The following is a 24,980-nucleotide window of genomic DNA, read 5'->3' as shown; positions in this document are numbered from 1 at the left end:
AAAGCACGCTTAATAGGGAGTATTATGTAATGTTCTGCCGCCAGAGAGCAGCACTAGCACATATTCTAAACCATAGAGTAACTCATACATACTATGCCTTAAACAGTTTTTTTTTAGAAGTTTTCAGTATGACATTTATGCATAAAGGCGGCTTGTATATAGAGGCCTCTTACCGCGGAACGCAAAAAATCCAAATTTTGTTATCTGCCTCTTTATTGCTAGAATATGTGTAGTGATTATATGCTCTTTGGAATATGCAATCAAGAGAGACATCGATATTTCGATTTGCGCAGTAGGCCCTCATTATGTGCTAGAGGCGCCCCCTACACGCGCCATGCGCCATGTGCAAGAGTAATTCATCGACTAAGTTTATAAGTTTAGTTTTTTAAAAGACACCTCACATGACAAAACTCCTTTGCCGACTATGATTACAATGCATCGTCAAAATTGACAAGTACATGAGTCAAAACATTTTTATACGTACAATAAATGGGTAAATTTCGGTTATGCTAGATACAGCAACCGCTATATTTTACACATCCCTTTTAGCATGTGTACCTCTTGGTTGCTTATATAAAACCATTGAAGATGAGCAAAAGCGGCGTGCATTAGGTACTGGGACAGGAATACTGATTGCACTAATTATTTGTGGTCCCAAAGTATTTTACACAGTTTTATTGGTATCGGGAAATATTATTTTGATTAAATGCTGCGATAAACGGTAAATAATGTACTTTATCTAAGCATAAGTTTATATACCGTTTGGTTATTACAGGTAGAATTAATCCGTAATTTTTTTTTTCATATTTTACAGTTACGTCCATAAAATGAGCCTCTCGTTTACATGGATGTTCCTTCTATATTTATATTTCCATGTTGGATGCACAAAATACGCTGGATGGTTATTTCAAACTTTATCATTACGGCTGGTCGGTTTAGCTTTTGAAATTAACATTTATGATCAATCTACGAGCAAGACTGAAACCAAAACTGCTCCTCATAAAGTTCCCGCGAGTTTACCTGATGAAAGAGTTACTCAATTATCTGCGGCTGACATCGCCACGTATGCATACTTCTTTATTGGTATACATAAAGGTAAATTGAATGTTATATAAATATACTACCTACCTTATATAATGGGCTTGTTAGTTACACTCCGATCAGGCTAAAGGCCATATCAGGCAAGTTTTAGATAATTTAGATTTAATTGTGGCCGCAAAAATTAAATTCAAGGACTTTTAACTCTCTGATCGGTGTACACGTGTGAACGCCAGATGAACTTGGCGCTAATTTAATTTTTGATCAAATTGTCAATTTGTTTGACCCGTGGACTGATCTTAACGCGTACCGGACCATCTGAACGACCCTTGTCCTATCAGTATATCTCTTTCTCGCTCTCACTTATGAAATGCGTCCTTAACAACGTACGGAGGACCACGATCCACTCGATCGAACATAGACCGAAGTTTGCACTGACTTGACACTCTTGGCAGTGACAATTTATGGCCATGTTCGTCATTTAAAACTTGGCGGGTGACCAACGTGGACGGAGTCCCGACTGACAGCAACTGGCTGATCATTGATGGTCTTATATCTGAAATAAGGTTCAGAAAATCAACTTACTGTGCGGACGATTTACCACCTACAGATCACTTGGATATCCAATCATTGTAAAGCAACTTGCTCAAAGTAGACTGCAGATCCCGACCTAGATGAACCGGATTCAATACTTCTTTTGTTTTAGGGCCGTATTATACGTGGAAAACCTTCAACGACCATTTAAACAGCACTGCCAGCGTGCAAGGCGATTTCTGGGTGGTCACCGAGCAGAAGCTGAGAAAGACTTTGTTGCTAACACTGGGATATTTTGCCCTGCGGTCGAATTACCCGATCTCCGTAAATATTATTTACTAAAGTCAGACCAAGATAAGTTGGCAGTGATTTTGGCAGCCCAGATACTGCAAGTATTATTTTAAACGTTAAACTTCTATGAAATTACTTATATGGCGTTTACTTAACACTTGCACGGGCTGGGCTATCAAAATCGCTGCCAACTTATCTTGGTCTGAGTCTGCCTACGTTTCCTAAATCAAATGTAGAAATTTTAAATAGTTCGAGCCCAACCACCCACCCACCCACCGTCGCAATGACGTCTCAAATAATTTCTAGATAGATAGAGCCTTGTCGTAATGTTCTGCTTCATTTAGATATTAAGTCAACTAAGTGTCGGCTAACACAGCCGCCAAAAAGTTGATCTCAAATAATTTCAAACATAGGGGGCTCCACTCAAGTTGCAACAAATTGGATACGATTTTATATAATTGCCGGCTAAGTAGTCGCAACTAATTCAATCGACCAAATAAATGCCGCAATGTAACGCAAATCGTATGCAACTATCAGTGACGTGAGTGGAGACTTTAAAACTTTCACAGATGTACGAAGATGATGAGTTTTACACAAACTATGGCACCGATTATCGATTCTTATTCTGCATGCCACAACTAGTGATTTACTACTTGGAGTCCCAGATCATCCTGATGATTACCACCAGCGCGTGTTCGGGAGCGGGGTTTGGCGTGTATCCTGCTAAGGCCATGGCGGTCCCGGGAGCTGGACCTACAAGGCCGGTGTAAGTTTACATTGGAGGGGCTAAAGCTGCCGTGTCAGATGTATACACCGTGTCCAATAAGTTCGAATACAGTTATGATCCTTAATAAAATAAATTTACGCGTAGTTTATGTTATGAAAATTATATTAAATGAAAGCCACATTTATATACAATATTTACAACAAATGTTTTGGAATAACTCCACCTTTAACTTTTTTTACAAGTTTCAAACGTTTCTCAAAAGAGTCACAAGCGGCACGCACCGCATCCATCGGCATATCGTCCCATATTTGCACGATAACCTTTTTAAAATGGCTCAGGTTTGCGACTTTATAATTATTTAGTTTCGAGAGCATGTATGACCATACGAAATAATCTAGTACGTTTAAATCTGGAGAACTTGGTGGCCATTCAGTTTTCGGCAAAAAATCGGTCAAATTAGCCTTGCACCAAGCTTGAACAGCGTTTGCCGTATGCGACGGAGCTCCGTCTTGTTGGAAAACATAATAATCGTCTGCAAACATATTTTTTAAATTTGGGGCAACATTTTTCTCCAAAACCTCCGATTTATAGTATGCCGCATTGATTTTGACGCCTTTATCAATAAAAACTAGAGGCAGTTTGCCCCTCTTACAAAGAGCACCCCAAACCATCACTGATGGTGAGCTCTGGAACCTAGGCACATTCTTTTCATACTCTGGAATGTCTTCTATCCGTGCTGCCCACAACCGGTCGTTCTGGGCGTTATGAGGCTGCTCTAACACAAAGAGTTTCTCGTCTGAGAAAACAAATTCGTCACCTGCGTGCCAAGAAAGTATGGTGCTACATCTTTCTACTCTCTTTTTCTTGGTTGCATCTGAAATGCCATGTACTTTTCGTTTTTTATAAGCATGACATCCAAGATCTTTTTTCAATATATTATGTACAGATCCCCTGGAAATTTTCAGATCAGCAGCTAATTTTCTAATAGATCGGTGTTTTTTCCGCCGAATTCGCTCTCTTATAGCCTTTACCACTTTTTCAGTTCTAGCTGAGCGGGGCCGACCGGATCTTTTCCTGTCCTCTGTAGAAGAGATCTCTTTATACCTTTTTATAGTAGTATAAACCAGATTCCGTTTAATTCCATGCGGTTGTAACGCCTTGAATATAGCACATGGCCTGTCGCCTTTAAGGAATTTTCTAATAATTTCTTCACGAACGTACTTCATCGTGTATTCAAGCCAAACTAAAAATACGTGACTCATGAAATTATAGTACTATGTTTATGTCAATATACTTTTTAAATTAAAATAAGAATTTTATATCCAGCGATCCGTATGTCTATACAGCAAGTGCTAAAAGTTTGTATTCGAACTTATTGGACACGGTGTATATATCTGTTATCTTGAAATAACAGAGATACGCCTAACCAGTGCAAAATGAATTTAGGCACTATAAAATTTCAAGAAATTCTAGTTACTGAGATATTTCACATTTTAAGATAAACGTTTTCGATTTTTTTTTTATTGAGTTATGCGTATTTTAACTCAAGATAATTATGCGTAACTCTTCGCATTTTTTGAACGTGTCCGGATATCTATTATCTCAAGTTATCATAGTTTCACGTAAACACGCGCACGTAGTAAGCTAGGGCGATAGGCCCGCTCGCAGCGGGACGAGCCGCACGGTCGTTTAATATGTGTAATAAAAAATAGATAATAATATTTAATTGAAGAAACCTAGTTCTCAAAACATTTTGAAATGCCATTTTATTATTAACAACCATATTGCATCTGATATTAATTTCAATTAGCCTCTAGACTAGAGAAAAAAAAAACTTTTGTCTCAGAGGAGTTCCATTCTGGTCTGCCTCAGCAAATAGCAGTAAGTATCTAAATGCAAATGCGAGTTTACTAGATAGCCCAGGTTAAGTTCCGGTCTAGGTCCGGATCCGGCTCCAGGACCAGGTCTAGGTCCAAGGCCAGGTCCAGATTCAATTCCAGGTCCAGATACATCTCTAGGTGCGGTCTCCTTGTAATGTGCGATAAAACATTATTCAATGGAGTATCTTGTGTACTCTGGCTACGCGTTTTACTAGGAGCACTAATGGCGAACTCTTACAACTTAAGATCAATTTAAAACGTGTAACTAGCTCAATATTCTCCATGCTTTGGTTATTCGTTTTATTAGAAGTTGATACAAGTTTGAGTCTTGGCCACGCGTAATATTATGGGCGCTCTTACAATGAACTCATCTAAAAAAAAACGATTTTTAGCGGCATCGTAACTTTAGTATACGTTTATGAATAAGGGGATTAAAAAATATTTTGTCTCGAATTTCCAAAAGTCTTTAATGCTTGATATTTTTCAAGTCCCGATTTCGGGCCTGATAATCATTTTCCGTTACGCGGAATTTCACCTAGAGAATGCAAAATAACCAATAACCGAGTATCGGTTTTGCTATCGGTCAAACTCGAACTTGAAACCGAAAATCCGATAAAAACCGAGTATTTCGTAGGTTTCACGGAATATCAGCACATCGTTAACAATATTTGAAATTAAAAAAAATACTTTGTCTGTAATTGCCAAAAATTTACTGTTTGATATTTTGCAAATGAACCATTTTTTACACCTTAAGTATGCTGATGTTTGATGAAACTGATATTTGGTGAAACGGAAAAATACTCTTGCTCTGGCCCGAAATCGGGTCTGATATCGGGCCTGATAAAGTGTGGATGTAATTGGCACTTTTAAGTGGCCGGCTGTTTATCGTCTATGACTGTGGATGTTCGATATAACTCGCACTTATTTACATACTTAGTGTATCTTAAGCGAGTGACATATGACACAACAGGCGACAAAAGAGTTGTATATCCTTGCACTAAACCATTTTGTACGGAGCTTCCATTAGGTACATTATACAGCTCTACAACATAAGTTTCATAAGTCACATCTGACAAATTTTGACCCCTGGGCCCTGCACCCACCTGGAGGGAGACCTCTTTGTTAAGAAAATTTGGTTAAATCCCTACATATTCAAAGAAGGGATTACAATACCTACATACTTTTGAACGCAAACTATTTAAGTTAGGGTATATTCGATAATTTTAGGGCGTTGTTCTATCCGCTACTATTAATGCTGAGGTGCAGTCTACAGTACAGTCAGGTACAGTCGATGCATAATAAAATTACCTGATACACTTGTACTTTCTACGCTTGTAAAAAAGTACGTAATTGTATATGCTTACAGCGTAGGACCAGAACTGCCACCAGATAAAGAAGAATACAATTTTTCAATGCTAAAATGTTTCGATAACGAGAAAATATTGATGGGCCCGAAAATGAAAGACACGATACGAGGCTGGGACATGGCCACGCGGTACTGGTTCGCGCAATACATCATCAAGAATCTTATTAATAACAATTTCGAAGTAAGGTATGGCGTATAATGTAATAAATTTCATATACTAAAAAGTGACCAAGCCCTCTAGTGGCTGTGTGTGTGAAAGTGTGTGTTGGGCATAAGGACCCTTTAGGCATGCAAAGTCGACTTAATTACTAACGTAGTCCGAACTAGCCTTAATAGACTAATATGGGAGTTAAGGAAAAAACATGCCCTTTACTTGACAGCCAAAACAGGTGGCGCTATCTGCGCCATGTTATTGCCCACAGAATTTTCAAACGTCAACTTTTGAAACAACAACCAGACTTCCCGCATAATGTACGGAGCCGTACAGCGCCATCTACATCTGCCAAATTCGAAGTACAAATTTGTCTTGGACTACTAATCTTACACAGTCAATAAATTTTGTGATTTGCAATTAAGCGTTAATTAATTCAATTGTGTTACTGAAAACTAACCTTGTAAATTAATCTTATACCTTTAAACGAGCAATTATTGTATAGTAAACACCCCTATAATGGAACAGGCACCAGTAATGGGATGGTATAGACAAATTCTGTAAAACAAGTATTTAACATCTGTTTTTAATTGCTGGCAATATTTTACCATAAAGCCAAAAGCCAAAGAGCTGCTTAAGTTTAATTTTTCATTGATATTTGTTAGTTTGAAAATTAATGGCGCCATACATCCCATGACTGGAGCAAAAACTATACTTTAAAATGGTTAATAATATTGAAACCAATTGCAGTAGCTTTCATTAAATACATAGAAAACATAAAGGACGAATTGGACATTCGACTTTTAAAGCATAAAGCGGTAGAAATTTTACAGATGTCGGTGAAATAGCAAAAATACTCCAAATTTTCTCTTAAATGTCCCATGATTGGTGCCGTTAACATATATATTTATATGTTCCGGAGATCTCGATGAGATTTGTTTATGTTTGATTTTGTAGACGGGGGGTTTCAGGGACAAAAAAAATGGTCTAGCTAGGCCTTATCTCTGGGAAAACGCGTGTTTATGACTTTTTATGTTTTCGGTCTCCCAGATATTTGTATTTATTGGAGTCTATGGTACGCTAACACACTTTCGTGCTGCATATTAACTTAAATAGAAATGGCTTAAATCATTAACTTTTGACTAATTACTGGTCCTTAACTATGTACAGTTTTTTACAATTCACTCAAATAGAACCCATGATTTATGTAATGTTCAAGATTTATTTTTAAAACGAATCACTGAATAATGCTTCTTCTGACATCGATTTGGTTCAATTTTAAATTCTACTTCAATCATGTCTGAAATACACATGAAAACGATTTTACGAAATGTTGATTATAAAGGTTTAGTTCCGTTCCGTAATAGACCGCGGGCCAGGAGCATATATCGTCAAGCGTCAGTCATCGCCTCCCGGCTGATACTTTGTCAGATGATAGAGTTTAGATGCTATCATGAATTTAAAAAAATGGGCAGCCGGTTGTATCGCGATGGAAAGACCGTCAGCTAGTCACATGAACATGTAAAAAATACGTGCCTATTAAAAAAAACGTGTGATAGAATGCTACATATGCATGCAAAGTGTCATAATTTTGTTATAACTATCATAAAGCGGTGACTAACAATTTTTTACGTGTTTTGTCTGCCATTCCTCAACCCATCAACGGAGCGGCAGCTGACGTCCACGAAGGTTCATCAGACATAGCCGTTAACCACTATAAGAGTTATTGCCCGGGAGCGATTGGTCATGGAAATCTGTTCCTAGCTGGCTCGCGGTCTATAAAACAATAAACACGATCTCTGGAATTCTTAATTACATATTCCCATCACATAGGTACTTATTCACTATTCAAAAAAAAATAGATATAATGTGATATTTCAGAAGCGCATGCTCATTTCTGCTTTGGACGATTTGGACGGGTTCCAAAATTCAAGATACAATCATGGCACTGACCCTCTGGGTCTACATTCACTTGGAATCCGATTATTCTCAGTTATACTCGGAATCGGTGAGTAGATACAAGTATGTACTGTTATACTGTGTATCTATAAGAAAAATAAGGAGTTGAACGGATTTGTAAGGGTCGGCAACGCTCATGTAACACCTCTGGAGTTGCAGGCGTCCATAGGCTACGCCATAGAGAAATAAGAAGTCATAGAGTGCTCACTCCATACATCAGTTTTGGTACCAAAATGCTTATTATATTCGCAGTCAACATCTAGCATCGAGTAGCGGAACTCTCAGTACTGCTACTCGACAATAGATGTCGCGGCAAACAAAAACTCTAATGCTCATGCTCAACGATTTTCAGCTAAAATTATAACCAGAGTAAGCGTAGGAGTTTAAAATAGAGTTCCGGTTACTCTGGTTATAATATTAGCGGAAAATCGTTGAGCATTAGAGTTTTTGTTCCGCTACTCGATGCTAGATGTCGACTGCGAATATAATAAGCATTTTGGTATCAAAACTGATGTACGGAGTGAGCACTCTATTACTTCTTATTTCTCTATGGCTACGCTGACGGCTGACTGCTTACCTTATGGCTGGCTGGATGCTTCCTTGCCACCGACGTGGTATTAAAAAACAACATCATTAAAAAGGGCCGGGTTCTCAATTCGTCGGGATCTTTGATTTTATATGCACCTATGTTTCCTGATTTCTCCAAGGTGCTGGACCAATTTAGATATTATTTTGCTAGAAACTTCACAGTTGGCCCCAACCATAAAGTTAGAATTCGTTAATCCTGTAGCACGGAAACTTAGTCAACTGATTATTTATTTCAGCTAACAGGTCCATGGAATCTTGGCTTCGCGATAATGCGTATTCTCTGCTTATGCTATCTTACGCCATGTCTCATCATAGAAGACTGGGCCGTAGCCCTAAGATATTACAATTCAATCTACTGGGTATACCACATTGTACTCGGAGTTCTGACCGTCACAGCGATCGCTGTAGATAAAAATAGAGCAAGAGTGCGGTTCGTCTCAAATGCAGATGCTCTAAAAGATGTTCCCCCGAGTAAAATTAAAACTGAGGACATGGCATCAGCAAGCAAGCCTGAAAGCACGAGCCAGGACACCGGACCATCTACAAGTGGGAATAAATGACACGGGTTATTAAAACTATCCTTTGCATTGTCACTTTCTGCTATGTATTTGTGCACACCTTTCTCTGTCCCTCTGCAGAGACTGTCCGATGACTGGATAGATGTATTTACCCCTAATAATGGCTGCACCGTTAATTGTAGTCGCGTAACCTGTATCGTGCACTGCCGCATCCTTGTGGCATTGACAAAAAAAAAGAAGACTGGCGATAGCGGGAGCATCGAAATTTCGTATACATGTCCTCCTGTTACTCTTGCATATTCGAGAAAGGCAACAGACACTGACGGGACTAACATATGAACGAGCAATGTGCTTCGCAGTTTTAGCCCAGTTTTGGCATGTGGTCTGGATGGTTAACCGGATTGACAACATTTGCCAGAAATATAAAGGAGTCGTCCAGCGCCATCTAATTCAGTGACCAAAACAGGTCTATATTCTTGAAGTGCCCTTTTGTATATTTAGTTGTTTTGTAATAAAACCTGTCAAAGTGTTCGTTAATGTCCTATAGTATTCCGCAGCTTAATTACAACTTTTAATAGGTATTGTATAGAGGTACGAACAGACGCTTAACGCATTCACTGCGAACGTTTTCGTAGCGCTACACGGAAAGCAGATTCCAGCGTTTTCCCGCTTATTAGAGGAAAACGACTACGAAATGAGCGCCCGCCGAGCGGGTTCCCGGTACTCAATGTGTTAAGTAAAAGAGTGCATAGGAACATCATAGTCTCCACTAATACATGCTCTCGGAAACTACCAAAACACAAATGGAGCATTTAGGAAAAAATACTATAAAGCCAGGGATACACTAGGGGACAAATGTCTGGCGACACGTGTCGTCAGCGACGGCGGGTGACGTAGCACGCAGGGCTCAGAACCGGTATTGAAATACCTTTTAATATCGTTCCAAAGCCATTACATTATTTCGTTCATTAAAAATCGCTTAATTGATGGTATGCGAACTAAAAAATTAAGTTCCCTCTCCTAACCGGTAAGACGAAGGAACGGAATTTAATGGTTCGCGGGGAACGATATAATAACGGTTAGGTAATCTTGGTTAATCTCGTTGTCATACGTGAAAGAGGTAGCTATACTTATTCGTTTTATTCCACAAAAACGAAAGGCGAACGAATTTGGCATAAACCGGTGTCTCCATAGAACAGTTCTTTAATCGCAAACGGAAACGAAATCCTTTTCTGAACGAAACCGGTTTAAAAAATAAAACGGTTTGCGAGCGTTGGCCGACGTCGCTCCTCATGTCTGGCTCGCCTTATAACAAACATTGGCGACAAGTGTCGCGCGATGTTGCCAGATATGTCGAGCGATGTCCGACAACGTCGCGCTTATTCACCCGATACGTGTCGCCGACTCGCCAATCATTTCTCCCATATTATAAGGCCCTGGCTTAGTTACTTAAGGAAAGGAGAATGGGCAATTTGTCCCATGGATGTATACTGTTGAGACATATCTCGTTTGAAAGGGTTTACTCTTAGCATTATTTTATTGTATGACACCAACTTTGGATAACGTGCAGGGACTGAGCAATTTAAAAAAAAGAGTGGCGAAAATAAACTGTTGTTTTACAAAGTACTTGTTATGTAGCCGGTTGTTAGGTGTTTTGTATGAAAGAATATGAGAAATTCTAGATTTCTGTTTACCACTACTTACGTTTAAGTATGTACAGGGCTGGAATTAGTTGATATAACATCTGCTTGAATTAAAAATACTGCTATTAAACACTGAAACTTGCTTGTATACTCAAGCCATATATATCATTTAAAAGACATTTTTATAAGGTATTTTAATATATATATACTTGCACTCAAATGCTTGCAGGGGCGGTAATAAAACGAGTTTTTTCGTTAATTAATTGTGGTAAATGCCGCTTTGTTTGTTCTACCTGGCACTAGATGGAGCCTTGGTAGCAGTTTGGATAATTTTTACTATTGGTATATACAATTGAGTCATATCCTATTTGGAAGGTCTTCAATTAAGCATTAATTACTTATATGACACCAAAGACCGAAAGTGTCCAGGGAAGATGATATTAATAATTTTGATCATGCGCTGCGGCGTAAACTGGAACTAAAAAATGTCATTCATATAGAGTTACTTTTGTAACCATTTACATCACTTTGCATGCCTGAAATATAATGAAAAAGTAATTTATATATTTTTTTAAATTAATACCGCTCAATAAATGGCACTAAACTACTTAATTATGATTTTTCAAATCCTGTCTAGTACTGACATCTTGCGTGCAATAGGAGAACCGAATGAGCGGCAAATGCTGGATCCGTATAGTCGCTTATAAACGCTAAAAAATGTCACCGAAGAATAAGTTTGTTTAATTCGGAACTTTGACAATAAAACGAGTGGTTACCTTGAACTAGTAAGTTTCGTCTATTTATCTCTCTTGCTCTTACATATTCGAGTGATAAAGGTAGAAAAAGCATTACATTTTTTAAAGTTCGCGTTATGACCCGCTAGAAACGTTATGTAAACTTATTATTAAACATGAAATAAGATTCCTAAGCAATAAGTAGGTAAGTAAATCTATTTATGGAGTAGTTGGAGAACCATAATTAGCAGCAAGAAAATAAATCTAAGTTTATGTGTTACGATAAAATAAATCGTAAAAAGGTACTATGTACATACTTGTTTTGTCTCTCTGCAGGAAAATTGTGTAAAAGTGAAACATTTGAGATTGCGTCGCGGTTCAAAGCAACGTTTCCTTCGTTTGCCATATGAAGCAGGATTAAATTGTGTAGTTTTAAGTTCTCATGTAAGTGAATTGTCCAATTCTTAGTGAGAATAAAGAATCTTAAACCTAAAATTAACGCAGTGAATACATTACAAGCATCAGCGACTCTTAACTGCTTGCCAAGCTAAGATAGTAGCTGTATTCCGTTCCATTATATATACATATGAAATAAAAACTTTTGAATACATTTAACACCTTTATTTCATATAAATTGAAAAATAACTGACGGCATACATTTTCTTCACGGTCGCAAAAATATTAGCAGGATGAGTCGACAAGTTAATTTAAAGCAAGCATTGGTGAATAGGTGCATCCAGATCCAGATAAGAGAATGCATGGTTATTGCGCAAATCTCGGACCATTTGCGATTGGTTTGCTAAGGGCACCGCTAGCTGGTGCGGATGCACAGAGCACTTATACATACCTTATTAAATAAAAACTTTTGAATACATTTAACATCTTTATTTCATATAAATTGAAAAATAAGTGACGGCATAGATTTTCTTCACGGTCGCACAAATATTATCAGGACGAGTCGACAAGTTACTTTAAAGCAAGCATTGGTGAATAGGTGCATCCAGATCCAGATAAGGGAATGCATGGTTATTGCGCCAATCTCGGACCATTTGCGATCAGTTTGCTAGCTGGAGCGGGTTAACGAAAAACAGTAACTGGCGACGCTAGCTGGCGCGGACGCGTGCGACGAATTTTACCTACAAAGGCACCCGCGCGCGTGCACCCGCTCCGTGCACTCGCGCCAGCTAGCAAACGCCCTTAACCTTTTGAACGCCAAGAATACCTTAAGGCGTCGTAACTAGCTATGCTCAAAGCGTCATAAATACATTATAGCTGATATAGCCGCTGTCAGAGTAACCTTCACACTTTCAAGTAAGGTTTAGGGCATAGGGCGTCCGCAACGTCGCGCGTGTGCATGGAGCGGGCGTGCGGCTTACAGTATGAGCAACGCTAACTGGCGCGGACGCGTGTGACTGATTTTACTTACAAAGGCACCTGCGCGTGTTTGCCCGCTCCGTGCACTAGCGCCAGCTAGCAAACGCCCTTAACCTTTTGAACGTCAAGAACACCTAAAGGCGCCGTCACTGCCATTAAAACATTAATGATTATAGCTGTTATAATCGCTGTCAAAGTCCCTAATGTAATACTCATGCACTTTCAAGCTCACTTGCGCCCGTGACCTTGGCATGTGAGTAACGTTTTTGTTATGGCGTTCAAAGGGTAAAATATCAATGTCGTAATGCGTCGCTAGCGCGTTATTTTCGAATCGCACCCGTGCTCCCGTGTTGGACTGCACACGCGGTGTACACTTCTTGTTATTGTAACCGTTTGTGCGCCTAGATAACACAAGTACACATTCACAACTCGCAAAATGCTCGCGTGCTCTTGTTTATATGTAAAGTACGTCTTCTAGGGCCGCGGATTGGACCCACGCGACCGGCGGGGCGGTGAGCGGCATACATTGGTCGCAATGCAAGCTGTAAAGCTAGTGCAGTGCATGAGGGACGCGCGGCTTTCTCTCACCACATCTTTAGGTGTTCTTGCCGTTCAAAAGGCTAAAAGCACCTAATGAGGTGGCTTTACATTAGCTAGATGCCGGCCCACACGCCGATCCGGTGTGCAGGCTAAGGAAATCGCTATGTAGGCCAATTCGAAAGTGCAACTGACATTAAACCAATTTTAGAATAATATTGGAATGATACCAGTTAGCTGTCATTCGTGCGTTCATTTCGCACTTATACGCATGTATTTGTGCGAGCGAGACGCCCGCAACTAACTGATATGATTCCAATATTACTCTAATATCGGTGTGCACGCCCCTTTTTATTCATAACCTTTTGAACGCCGCTTAGGATGTCATCGGACGTGCCCGTGTCGCCGCCTATACTAAGTAATAACAAACTGTGTAGTGCTTGCCACATAACTTACGATAAAATATTTTATTGTTTATAGTTTACAGTGATTAACTTCATTTTTTACAACCTTATCATTAAAAAAAAATATTATAATAATTAAATCACGTTTACCAATGTCTTTTTTATGGTTTCGTCCCTTTATTAATGGATTGAATCTGTGAATTTTACCAGCTATGCAAATTTATTGATGGACTTTGCTACATCACTATTATTTTTTATTTCGTATCTGTGACGTCATGAGCGGTCTACTATTTCAGACATTGGCGAAGGCTTCATTGTATTTTCGTTGATAAGTTGACACTAGTAGGGAGAGGATTGATCACATTAGAAACGTATCGAATCTGAAAATTTCAACGTTGTTTGGCATAATAAATCATAAAATTTTACACAGTAACACAATTCTTTGTTAAATAAATATTGTAAACTCAATATTATTATAGTTTTCAAAGTTTTAAAACTACTAAACAGTACCTTCTTATATATTTTGTTGACCTAACATAACTTTGAAATATCGAGTAATCTACACCACTAAAATTTTCTAAGTTATATCTTTGACGTCACATGCGGTCTCATTTTTAAGACGACGGCGTAGTCTGTATTGATTATTATTGCGGAATATAATAACTTAGTAGGGATTACCGATGAACCACGATAACAGAGTCTCGCCTTATTTATCGATTCAAATATCTATCATCGATGAAAAAAACCGACTTCACGAAACCCTGGAAGGTAGGCACTAGTACAATTCAAATATATTTATTTCTAAGTTCAACTTTGAAAACGTCCAAGGACTCAATATGTCCAAGTGTCAAAATGTCCAAGGGTCAAAACATCCATGGAATCAAAATGTCCAAAGAGTAAATGGTAAAGTGGAACTGCTTGGATCGGGATCACAATGACAAGGATTAGGTACTCGATCATTTACTGCGAGGCCATCATGGCATGTCGTTTTCGTCTTCATTTTCGTGCGCTCCTTCTAAAATTCTAATTAATTCTTCAGCGGACGACATTGTAGAATAATAGACAACTTAAGTCATAATTTTATAAGAACATATCGAAGTGATAAAATAGGTTAGCTAAGTAAGGTCAGTCGCATGCATAAATCTTACGTCGTAAATCTAAACATCGAATGAGAAAGTCGACGTAGATATTTCAATACCAATCATCGTCACATCACTGGTGTCTTTTAAATAAGACTTTGGCTACGAGACTTGGGGTAAAATCATACATAATCTAATGGTATAATTAAAGTTTATTTTCAACTAGAAAATATAATAAAATCAACAGATCAGTCTCACTGTTACTTAATTAACAATTACTGCGACTTACTTATGCAAAGAACCAAAGTAAACTTTATTAAAGTAAAGAATGTCTTGAGAAAAACATGAAAAAAAATGTCTTATTTATCAGACTGCGGCGACACGAGCTGGGTATTGATTGTCTGATATATCAGACTACGGCGGTCAAAAGGATAAGCAAGGTAAGATTGAACCACTATAGAAGGCAGCGAAGAGGCGGGCAATGGAACTGGTAGCGTTTGATGGAGACAGTTTTCTGTCAAATGCAAGTTCAAATTGGCCTGACTGTCTCACTCGCACACCGGAGTAGCGTTTCATATAAGCGTACTTTGTTATATCCAATCGACCCGCTCTATTCAGTAGGTTTCATTATCACGATCCATCAGTTAAGTAAATCTCTTCAATCTGGTGGATCGAGATGGTGGATCCTACTGGACAGATGGAACCTATGGATAGGAAAACGTTATGCTCAACAATTTGGTAGCAGAAGCGATGTGATTTTGTAAAATCGCGACTGTGTCATTGACATAATATATCTGAGGACGGGCCTTACGGGCAATAAGAATGGGGCCAGTACAGCGGTGTTACGCACACGAGTTTGAGCCAATCGTGCAGTCTAACGCCACAAGTACCACAACGTGATTGGTTGATGAGTTCGCATTACGCACGCGATTGATCGCATCTAGTTGCGTTAAACAGCACGATAGCACTATCGTTATTGCCCCTAAGGTCGGTCCTTAGATATATGGTAAGCGTCAGGATGGCGATGGACCTCAGCGAATTTCAAAGAAATATTTATAAACATATTGTACCTTCTGTGTACAGTCAGCGTCAAATACTTTGTAGCAGTCAAAGTGGCCAAATAGTTCGGTACACCATACTAAATATATGGTGTACCGAACTATTTGGCTACTTTGGTTGCTACAAAGTATTTGATGCTGACTGTACCTCAGTGTACCTTTAATAGAAACCAGTGTACCTTTCCCCAAAACGAGATATTTTACAAAACGGTCCACCCGCCAACCTGACGTCAGGATGACGGGTGGACCTATGAAATCTTGCATTATACCACTAAAAGTATGCAGTTATATTGTGCATGAGCTTAGCCTAGCTTGTTTTGGGGAGAGGTACACCGGTTTCTATTTCTATTTACAGAGGTACACTGAAGGTACAGTCACCATCATATATATCGGAGCGGCCAAGGTACCCACGAATATCTGAACATGCCTCTACTGTCAAGAGGTTAGAGTGCGTGTTTAGAGATCTTTGAGCACCTCGGCCACTCCGATATATCTGATGGCGACTGTACCATATAACTGCATACTTTTAGTGCGGTATAATGCAAGATTTCATAGGTCCAACCGCAATCCTGACCTCAGAATGGCGGGTGGACTTTTTCTTAAATATCTCGTTTTGGGTTAGGTACACAGAAGGTACAGTATGTTTATAAATACTTACTTACTGCTATGGCGCAGCGACCCGAAGTGGATCTTGGCCTCCGACACCAAAGACCGCCATGCTTCTCTGTCCAAAACCGTTGCCATCTAGTCGACGGCGCCGAGTTCGCCAAGGTCTTTTTGCATTTCGTCTCTCCAGCGGGACCTACCTAGGACGTCTAGACGGTGTTCGGCCATTTGGAACTTCAGAGTACGCCCTCCAGGCTGCACGATCCTCACCCATCTGGACTACGTGCCCGAGTCATCGGAGTCTGGCAGCGCGAAAAATCCTAGGACTCACACGTGGAGAGGATGGAACCTGGAGACTCCACAGGAATCAGGAGATTGAAGATCTGGTGTCCGAGCCGAACGTCATTGGATGTTTATAAATATTTCTTTGAAATTCGCTGAGGTCCACCCGCCATCTAGACGCCAGATGTCAATGCCGAGTGCGACCGCCCTTAAAGCGGTGTATTATCTCTAGTCTCTCCAATATGTTCTCCTGGTGGGTCCACGGGGTTTATTTTAAGTGTTATCATAAACAGTGTTCACCAGCGGCTCTACGGGTACCTAATTATTTTTACCATGGGCCGACCATGAACACGATTCTATTTTGAAAACGTTGCCCGCGTAGCTACTTCAGTCTTAGGCGGTATACACTCTACACCACGTTCACAAAAGATTGATATTTTAGGTAAAAACTCACATTTCGCTATATTTGTCCATAGTAAATACTAATTCAAAAACTACTGTAGGGCCTAAAATCTTCTGTGATAGTAATGTAGAAACAAATACTGTTGACAGGCGGTCAACGGTATTTAGGACAATAATTACACTGAAACAATTCGTATAGAATACAGAACCTATGAATAATATATATCTAGAGAATCTAACTTTAATGCAATAATATAATTGAACAAAAAAAAAATACATTAGTACGAGTAGTACGATCAACCTATATGTCTATTTTTAATAGTCTTAATGTTCGTGTATCGGTTCTGTATTCTATGGCCATTAATTATGCTTTATTTTTCAACTTTCTTTGACTACACACAAGTACACATTATATTTGCTTTTTTCTTGAACTTTATCTTGCCCATGTTCGATTCTTCTTATGTCGATGCATCCTCATTATTTCCGTATGGTTTCTGAAAATACAATAACAGTTTTTGTATTGTTTTCTAATACCTATGTTTAAAGTCGGTTTCCTATTTTTAAGAGAAGTTTTTTTTTCATGTAAGTACCGTCAAGAGGGGTAAATTAGAGCAGATGGGATACCTATCGACAATTATGTCAATAAACAGTTTTACGTTCCATCAAGAATTGAGAGGTTGCCTCAATTCCTCATGGAACCCATGATGTAAGCTAGACCTTTACACAAATATTCCTTAAACCTCGTTAAGCAAGTAACTTCTTTACAAACATAACAAAGAAGACAAATCGTCTAGCGTGAAATACGCATCGTTAAAGAGTTCTTTTCTGGTCCTGATCAGAAGTTCCACTTCTTCAAATAGCACTTTTTTGAATGGCAATGCCTGGTCTGTTGATGAAACTAAAAAACGCCTATAAGATTTGGGGGAGTTCCCTTAATTCCTCGTGGTTTTGTCAAAAATAGGACCATCTTGGAACTATATACCCACTTTCAAACGATAACTAATTTTCAACATTGGTTCAGAAATGACGAAGATCTTACTTAACATATATACAAAAAAAAAGTTTTTGAAGTCGGTTAAAAAGTAGTATCTTTACAATACGTCCGTCCTTTTACTAAAAAGGGATAACTACTACAATTTGCTTACTAAGTAAGTACATACTTACTATTAGTATCAGATTGGAGTCGACTCGAGAGTCGATAAAATGGGCGTCGCTACCCTTTCCGGGTGCGGGGATTTCACCGCATGAAAAAGAGACACATATAGTGAGTTCTTACTGTTCTACCAAACTACATATATAAAGTAGTCGTACTTTTTGAGTCAAATTAGTTTAATTCTAAAGGTGCGACGTAATGGCCTGAAGCCCGCTCTTAGCATACCTAGTTATACTATTTGATGGATATTGGTGTCAATTTATAATACGTTTAATTATTCATTGTCTTTACCTAATTATCTTTACCTTTTGCCGACCGGTTTGGCCTAGTGGGTAGTGACCCTGCCTATGAAGCCGATGGTCTCGAGTTTGAATCGCGTAAGGGCATTTCTTTGTGTGATGAATACAGATATTTGTTCCTAAGGCATGCGTGTTTTCTATGTATATACGTAAATATATATTTATCTAAATAAATATGTTTAACGTCGCCTAGTACCCATAGTACAAGCTTTGATTAGTTTGGGGCCAATCTGTGTAAGATTGTTCCTACATATTTATTTATTTATTACCTAACGTAACCTACATTAGGTAATGAAAGCATTTTATTTTTGTAAGGGTAACAGTTTTGTTGGGATATAAAATGGTTAATGATAAAAACTAATACTTTTACCAGCATTTTAACTTTATATTCATATATTCGAAACCTATACATTTATGACAATAACTTTTGCAAGACGATAAGATTTTTCATTCACAATAACTTGTCCGTATTCGAACTGTCTGGCTACCCGGCTAGCCGTGGCTGTGTACCCGGATTTTATACTCTGAAACTGGAACTAGAGTCGATTGATGTTTTTGTTAAAGATACTTATACTTAAATAGAATTACTTACCTATGTTTAATTAAAAGAAAGACTACTTATACATAATAATCCTTACAGTTTTAACCTATTTAACCTACCTACCTACCTACTTTTAATAGTAGCAGTTCGGTTCACTTAGTAGAAATACCTGTTCTAAGAATAATGAAAAAGAAAGAAGAGTAATAAAAATCTGGAAGTCGTTGAGGTGTTCCGTTCTTCATCAGCAATTCTACTTCAACAAATGTCACTTTATTGAGTAAAAATGCTTGTAATATTGATGAAAATCCTAAAATGACTATATGTATGCCTATCCTATACAATATGAGAAGCTCCTTCGGTTTCTCGTAGAACCTATCATCAGAACTGGACCTTGACACAAATGTTCCTTAAAAGCCTTACATGCTATAAACGAAATAAAATAAAATAAAAACGCCTAAGGTAAAATACTTGTCGTTGAAGAGTTCCATTTTGCTCAATATCAGCAATTTCACTTCATCAAATGTCACTTGTTCAAATAAAAAAAACTTGATATGTTGACGAAAATCCTCAATTCCTCCCTATTGTGAATTCAAATCGATTTAAAATCCTCAATTCCTCATTGAATCCATCATCATAACTGGACCTTGACACAAATGTTTCCTAAGAACCTAGCTTGCTACAAACTTAACAAAGAATAAGAATCGCGCGCGTTGAAGAGTTCCGTTCTGGTCAATATCACTAACTTGTTTAAATAAAAATGCTTGATATGTTGACGAGAATCCAAACATTACTGTATGTATTGTATGCCTATAAGATTTGAGGAATTTCTTCGATTTCTCATGGAACCCATCCTCAGAACTAGACCTTATGACACAAATGTCTTCAAGAACTTTACTTGCTACAAAATAAACAAATAAAACATATCGCGCGCGAATTGGCGAGTTCCATTTTGGCCAGCATCAGCTGTTGCATTTTGTCAAATGTCACTTTTTAATAAAAATGCTTGATATGTAAATAAAAATCCAGAAATTATAAGATGTCAGGAATTCCCTCGATTATTTATGAAACCCATCATCAGAACTGAACATTGATATAAATACACCTTAAGAACGTTACTCGCTACAAGCTTAATAAAGAATACAAAACGCGTGCGTTGAAAAGTTCCGTTCTGGACAACATCAGCAGTTCCACTTGATCAAATATAACTTTTTTTAAATAAAACACCTAGAGATATTGATGAAAAAAAAAACTATATGTATTTCTATAAGGTTTGAGGTGTCCATCATCAGACCTAGACACTAGACACTGGTGTCTAGCACAGATATTTCTTAAGAACCTTACTTTCTACAAACTTAAAAGTTCCGAAGAATTGTTCGGATTAATCTCTGCCGCCTCTTTCCGTCACCGCTTTACGCTACATCATTTATATCTTCACCACTTAGATGGTTCGCAATCCTCAACTGTGCATTTTTCTAGAAACTTCCTGCCTCATACAGCTAAACTATGAAATGATCTGTCGCATGCGGTATTTCCGGCCCAATACGATCTTTAAAACTTTAAGGAAAGAGCGTATTCCTATCTTAAATGCCGGCACCGCACTTACAATCCCTATGGTGTAACAGGTGTCCATGGCCAGCGGTAATCGCTTACCATCAGTTGATTCGTTTGCCTCTTATATCACAACAAACAAAAAAGAAAAAATCTCGCGCGTTGAAGAGTTCCGTTTTAGTCAACATCACTAGTTCCACTTCATCAAATGCCACTAATGTGAATAAAAAAAGCTAAAGATATTGATGAAAATCCAAAATGACTATATGCCTATAAGAATTGAGGAGAATGAGGAGTTCCCTCGCTTTCTCATAAAACACATCATCAGAACTTTACTTCGACAAAAATGTTTCTTGAGAACCTTACTCGCTACAAACTTAACAACGAAGAAAAATTGCGCGCGTTGGAGTTCCGTTTTGGTCAACATCAGTAGTTCCACGTCATCAAATGTCACTTTTGTGAATAAAACTTGATAATATGTTGATGAAAATCCAATAAGTACTATATATATACCTATAACATTTAAGAAATTCCCTCGATTCTTCATGGGACCCATCATCAGACCTTTACCTTGACACGAATGTTCCTAAAAACCTTAGTACTTAAAACTTACTTGCTACAAACTTAACTAATAAAACAAATCGCGCGCGAGTTGGTGAGTTCCATTCTGGTCAACATCAGCTGTTACACTTAGTCAAATGACAATTTTTTAATAAAAATGCTTGATATGTAAATAAAATCCCAGAAATTATTACATGTATGCCTATAAGATTTTAGGAATTCCCTCGATTCTTCATGAAACCCATCATCAGAACTGTACTTTGACAAAAATGTTTCTTAAGAATCTTACTTGCTACAAACTTAACGAAGAAAAATTGCTCGCGTTGGAGTTCCGTTCTGGTCAACATCAGTAGTTCCACATCATCAAATGTCACTTTTGTGAATAAAAGTTGATAATATGTTGATGAAAATCCAATAAGTACTACATATATGCCTATAGCATTTAAGAAATTCCCTCGATTCTTCATGGGACCCATCATCAGACCTTTACCTTGACACAAATGTTCCTAAAAACCTTAATACTTAAAACTTACTTGCTACAAACTTAACTAATAAAACAAATCGCGCGCGAGTTGGCGAGTTCCATTCTGGTCAACATCAGCTGTTACTTTTAGTCAAATGACACTTTTTTAATAATAATGCTTGGTATGTAAATAAAATCCCAGAAATTATTACATGTATGCCTATAAGATTTTAGGAATTCCCTCGATTCTTCATGAAACCCATCATCAGAACTGGACATTGATGTATTAAGTACACCTTAAGAACCTTACTCACTACAAGCTCAATAAAAAATACAATACGTGTGCGTTGAAAAGTTCCGTTCTGGAACACATCAGCAGTTCCATTTGATTAAATGTAGCTTTTTTTTAATAAAACGCCCAAAGATATTGATGTAAATCCAAAAAAAACTATATGTATTTCTATAAGGTTTGAGGTATCTATCAGACCTGAATCTAGACACAGATGTTTCTTAACAACCTTACTTTCTACAAACTTATCAGGACAAATCTATTACGGCTTGTGTTCCATCGAATTGCTCGGATTAATCCTTGCCATCTCTTTTCGTCATCGCTCTACGCTACAACATTTTTATTTTCACTACTTAGATGGTTGGCAGTCCTCAACTGTGCATTTCTCTAGAAACTTCCTGCCTCATACAGCTAAACTATGAAATGATCTGTCGCCTGCGGTATTTCCGGACCAATACGACATTTAAAACTATAAGAAAACAGCGTATTCCAATGTTAAAGGCCAGCACCGAACTTACAACCCCTATGGTTTAGCAGGCGTCCATGGGCGGCGGTAATCGCTTACCATCAGGTGTAACGTCTGCTCGTTTGCCTCTTATATCATAAAAAAAACAAAGAAGAAAAATCTCGCGCGTTCAAGAGTTCCATTTTGGTCAACATCAGTAGTTCCACTTCATTAAATGCCACTAGTGGGAATGAAAAAGCTTAAGGTATTGATGAAAATCCAAAATGACTATATGCCTATAAGATTTGAGGTGTTCCCTCGCTTCCTCATGGAACCCATCGTCAGACCTTTACCTTGACACAAAGGTTCCTAAAAACCTTGGTACTTGAAACTTACTCGCTACAAACTTAACAAAGAAGACAAATCACGCGCGTGGAAGAGTTCCGTTTCTGATCAACATCAGCAGTTCCACTTCACCAAATGTACTTACTTACCACCCATTTATTTGAAACAGTACCTAGGTACTCCATTTTGATGCCGCCAGCTTGAAACTTCAATGGCCTCAGTGTCCGATGAACAACTTAAAAATGCTGAAAGTAATAACAATTATAATAAGTTGGGGAGTAGCGACCTTACACACCCGAGTGCTCCTGGGGAGTTCTGTTACCGGACATACAATAATAATAACAATAAATAAATAAATATTATAGGGACATTCTTACACAAATTGACTGAGTCCCACGGCAAGCCGAGAAGGCTTGTTTTGTGGGTACTCATACAACGACATAATAATATATAATATACAAATACTTAAATACATAGAAAACATCCATGAGTCAGGAACAAATATCTGTGCTCATCACACAAATAAATGCCCTTACCGGGATTCAAACCCAGGATCATCGACTTACTAGGCCAAACCGGTCGTGAAAAAAAGAGCAAAAAAAAAAGAAAAATATGTCAAAAGAAAATGCGATTTGGAAACGTTATTCGCCACTTAATATATATCTGGTTCACAGCATTTATTTGGTGCTGATATAATGCCTGCAATATTACCCGAGTACATTAAAATATGAATAAATTATCATAAATTCAAAAGATGGTCCCTATAACAGTTCATTTTTACATGGAAAAATGGCTTTCATGTAAAATGTTTGTCAGACATATTTTTGGAAGTATAGTACAATCATTAACTTAGAAATATAGGTAACATTTCACGAATAAAAATACGGTAACATATTTTTAATTATTTTTTTAACTTATCCTACGCAAAATAGAATTGGAGAAACTGACATAGGGACTATCATTCGACACGACACGTATAGTAAAGTATGAATCCGCTCTAAGTCCCCTTACATAGACAGTGGGAAGTAAAATAATTCTTGTTCTGAAAACAATAAAATGTAAAATGATTAGGTAGGACAATCCAAACTTCTAAGGTCGCGTAGATCAAGAAGTAGATATGAATTTGTTCGACAATACGATAGGAAACTTTTCAGCATTTACATTGGCGCATTTTTTTCTGGAATACTATCTAAATTGCACTTTGTATATATGCTACATTTTTTATATAACTTGGAGCCTTTATTTTCCATGGAGTCGAACGCTATATAGCAGCTATACGAGAAAAAATAATACTTTTATCTTACCTACCCCATGAATAGTGAAGATCATCAAGGAGCATACTCTCTGAGATCAATGGAATGGAGTGCCTTTCGATTGGAGAAAATTATAGCGTATTAGAAATATACTATTTTGTAATTACAATGTTGAATATTTTAAATTGCGTCTTTTGACAATTATTGTTGACAATATTACATTCAGAGTCATCTTGACATAACTTTAGAAATCCATAAACTAGTCTATACTTTTTAAAATGATGGAGTAAGACTGACGAGATTACCGCTATGTATAAATGTTTTACGTCAAGTAGAATTTTGCTTTAGAGCGACATCTGGCGTTGAGTAGAAAAGTTAAGGCGTAATTAACTACAATTAATTAACTCATTAAATGGTTTTATTTTGGTCCCTGCAACGATTTGACCCCAGTTATATTATACGAAAAATAGCTTATAAAAATACTTTTCACATGATATACATGGCATTTGTATACACTCTTATTTCGCTGTGTATCAAGTAATTTTTAGAATGACGATTTTTTAAAACTGTACATTGTGTCCCTTTAAATACTTTATCATTGGTGTTGATACAAAAAACATAAAGCATTTTTTATATTCTTTCGAATAAAATACGCTAAAACTTTTTATATCCCGCGTATAAGGAAATATAACTGCTTATATGCGCAACTTCTTTTTTTATATAGCTCGGTCCCTGCAAGTAGTCCAAGGTTGGTGCCATACAATAAAATAATACTACGATTAAGAGCTTTAAAACGACATATGTCTCAACAGTATACATCCATGGGACACTCCCCATACAAAAGTGCCCATTGTCCTTTGTTTTATTTCTGTTGACGCAATGACAGTAATTTACCAGATTATCACAGCAAAT

General features: G+C 37.8%; 1 protein-coding gene and 1 long non-coding RNA gene across 2 annotated transcripts; one reads left to right on the top strand and one right to left on the bottom strand.

Annotated features, from left to right (window-relative positions):
- Nucleotides 1–462: 462 nt before the first annotated feature.
- On the top strand, nt 463–9,583 carry LOC133524271 (lysophospholipid acyltransferase 7-like). Its single transcript, XM_061860178.1, has 7 exons — nt 463–721; nt 815–1,095; nt 1,745–1,896; nt 2,433–2,629; nt 5,837–6,022; nt 7,869–7,995; nt 8,771–9,583. The coding sequence occupies exons 1-7, from the start codon at nt 507–509 to the stop codon at nt 9,092–9,094; spliced, it is 1,482 nt and encodes a 493-aa protein (XP_061716162.1). The 5' UTR covers nt 463–506; the 3' UTR covers nt 9,095–9,583.
- Nucleotides 9,584–12,299: 2,716 nt separating this feature from the next.
- Nucleotides 12,300–24,933, bottom strand: LOC133524276 (uncharacterized). The gene is made up of 2 exons (XR_009800361.1): nt 24,124–24,933; nt 12,300–17,665 (listed from the first exon to the last, which is right to left on the bottom strand). It is a non-coding gene; the product is annotated as an uncharacterized LOC133524276 (long non-coding RNA).
- Nucleotides 24,934–24,980: the final 47 nt, after the last annotated feature.

This window comes from Cydia pomonella, chromosome 13 (genome assembly GCF_033807575.1).
Source record: "Cydia pomonella isolate Wapato2018A chromosome 13, ilCydPomo1, whole genome shotgun sequence".
Taxonomy (NCBI): domain Eukaryota; kingdom Metazoa; phylum Arthropoda; class Insecta; order Lepidoptera; family Tortricidae; genus Cydia; species Cydia pomonella.
The sequence above is the reverse complement of the archived record's forward strand: the minus strand, read 5'-3'. Positions and strand labels throughout refer to the sequence as shown.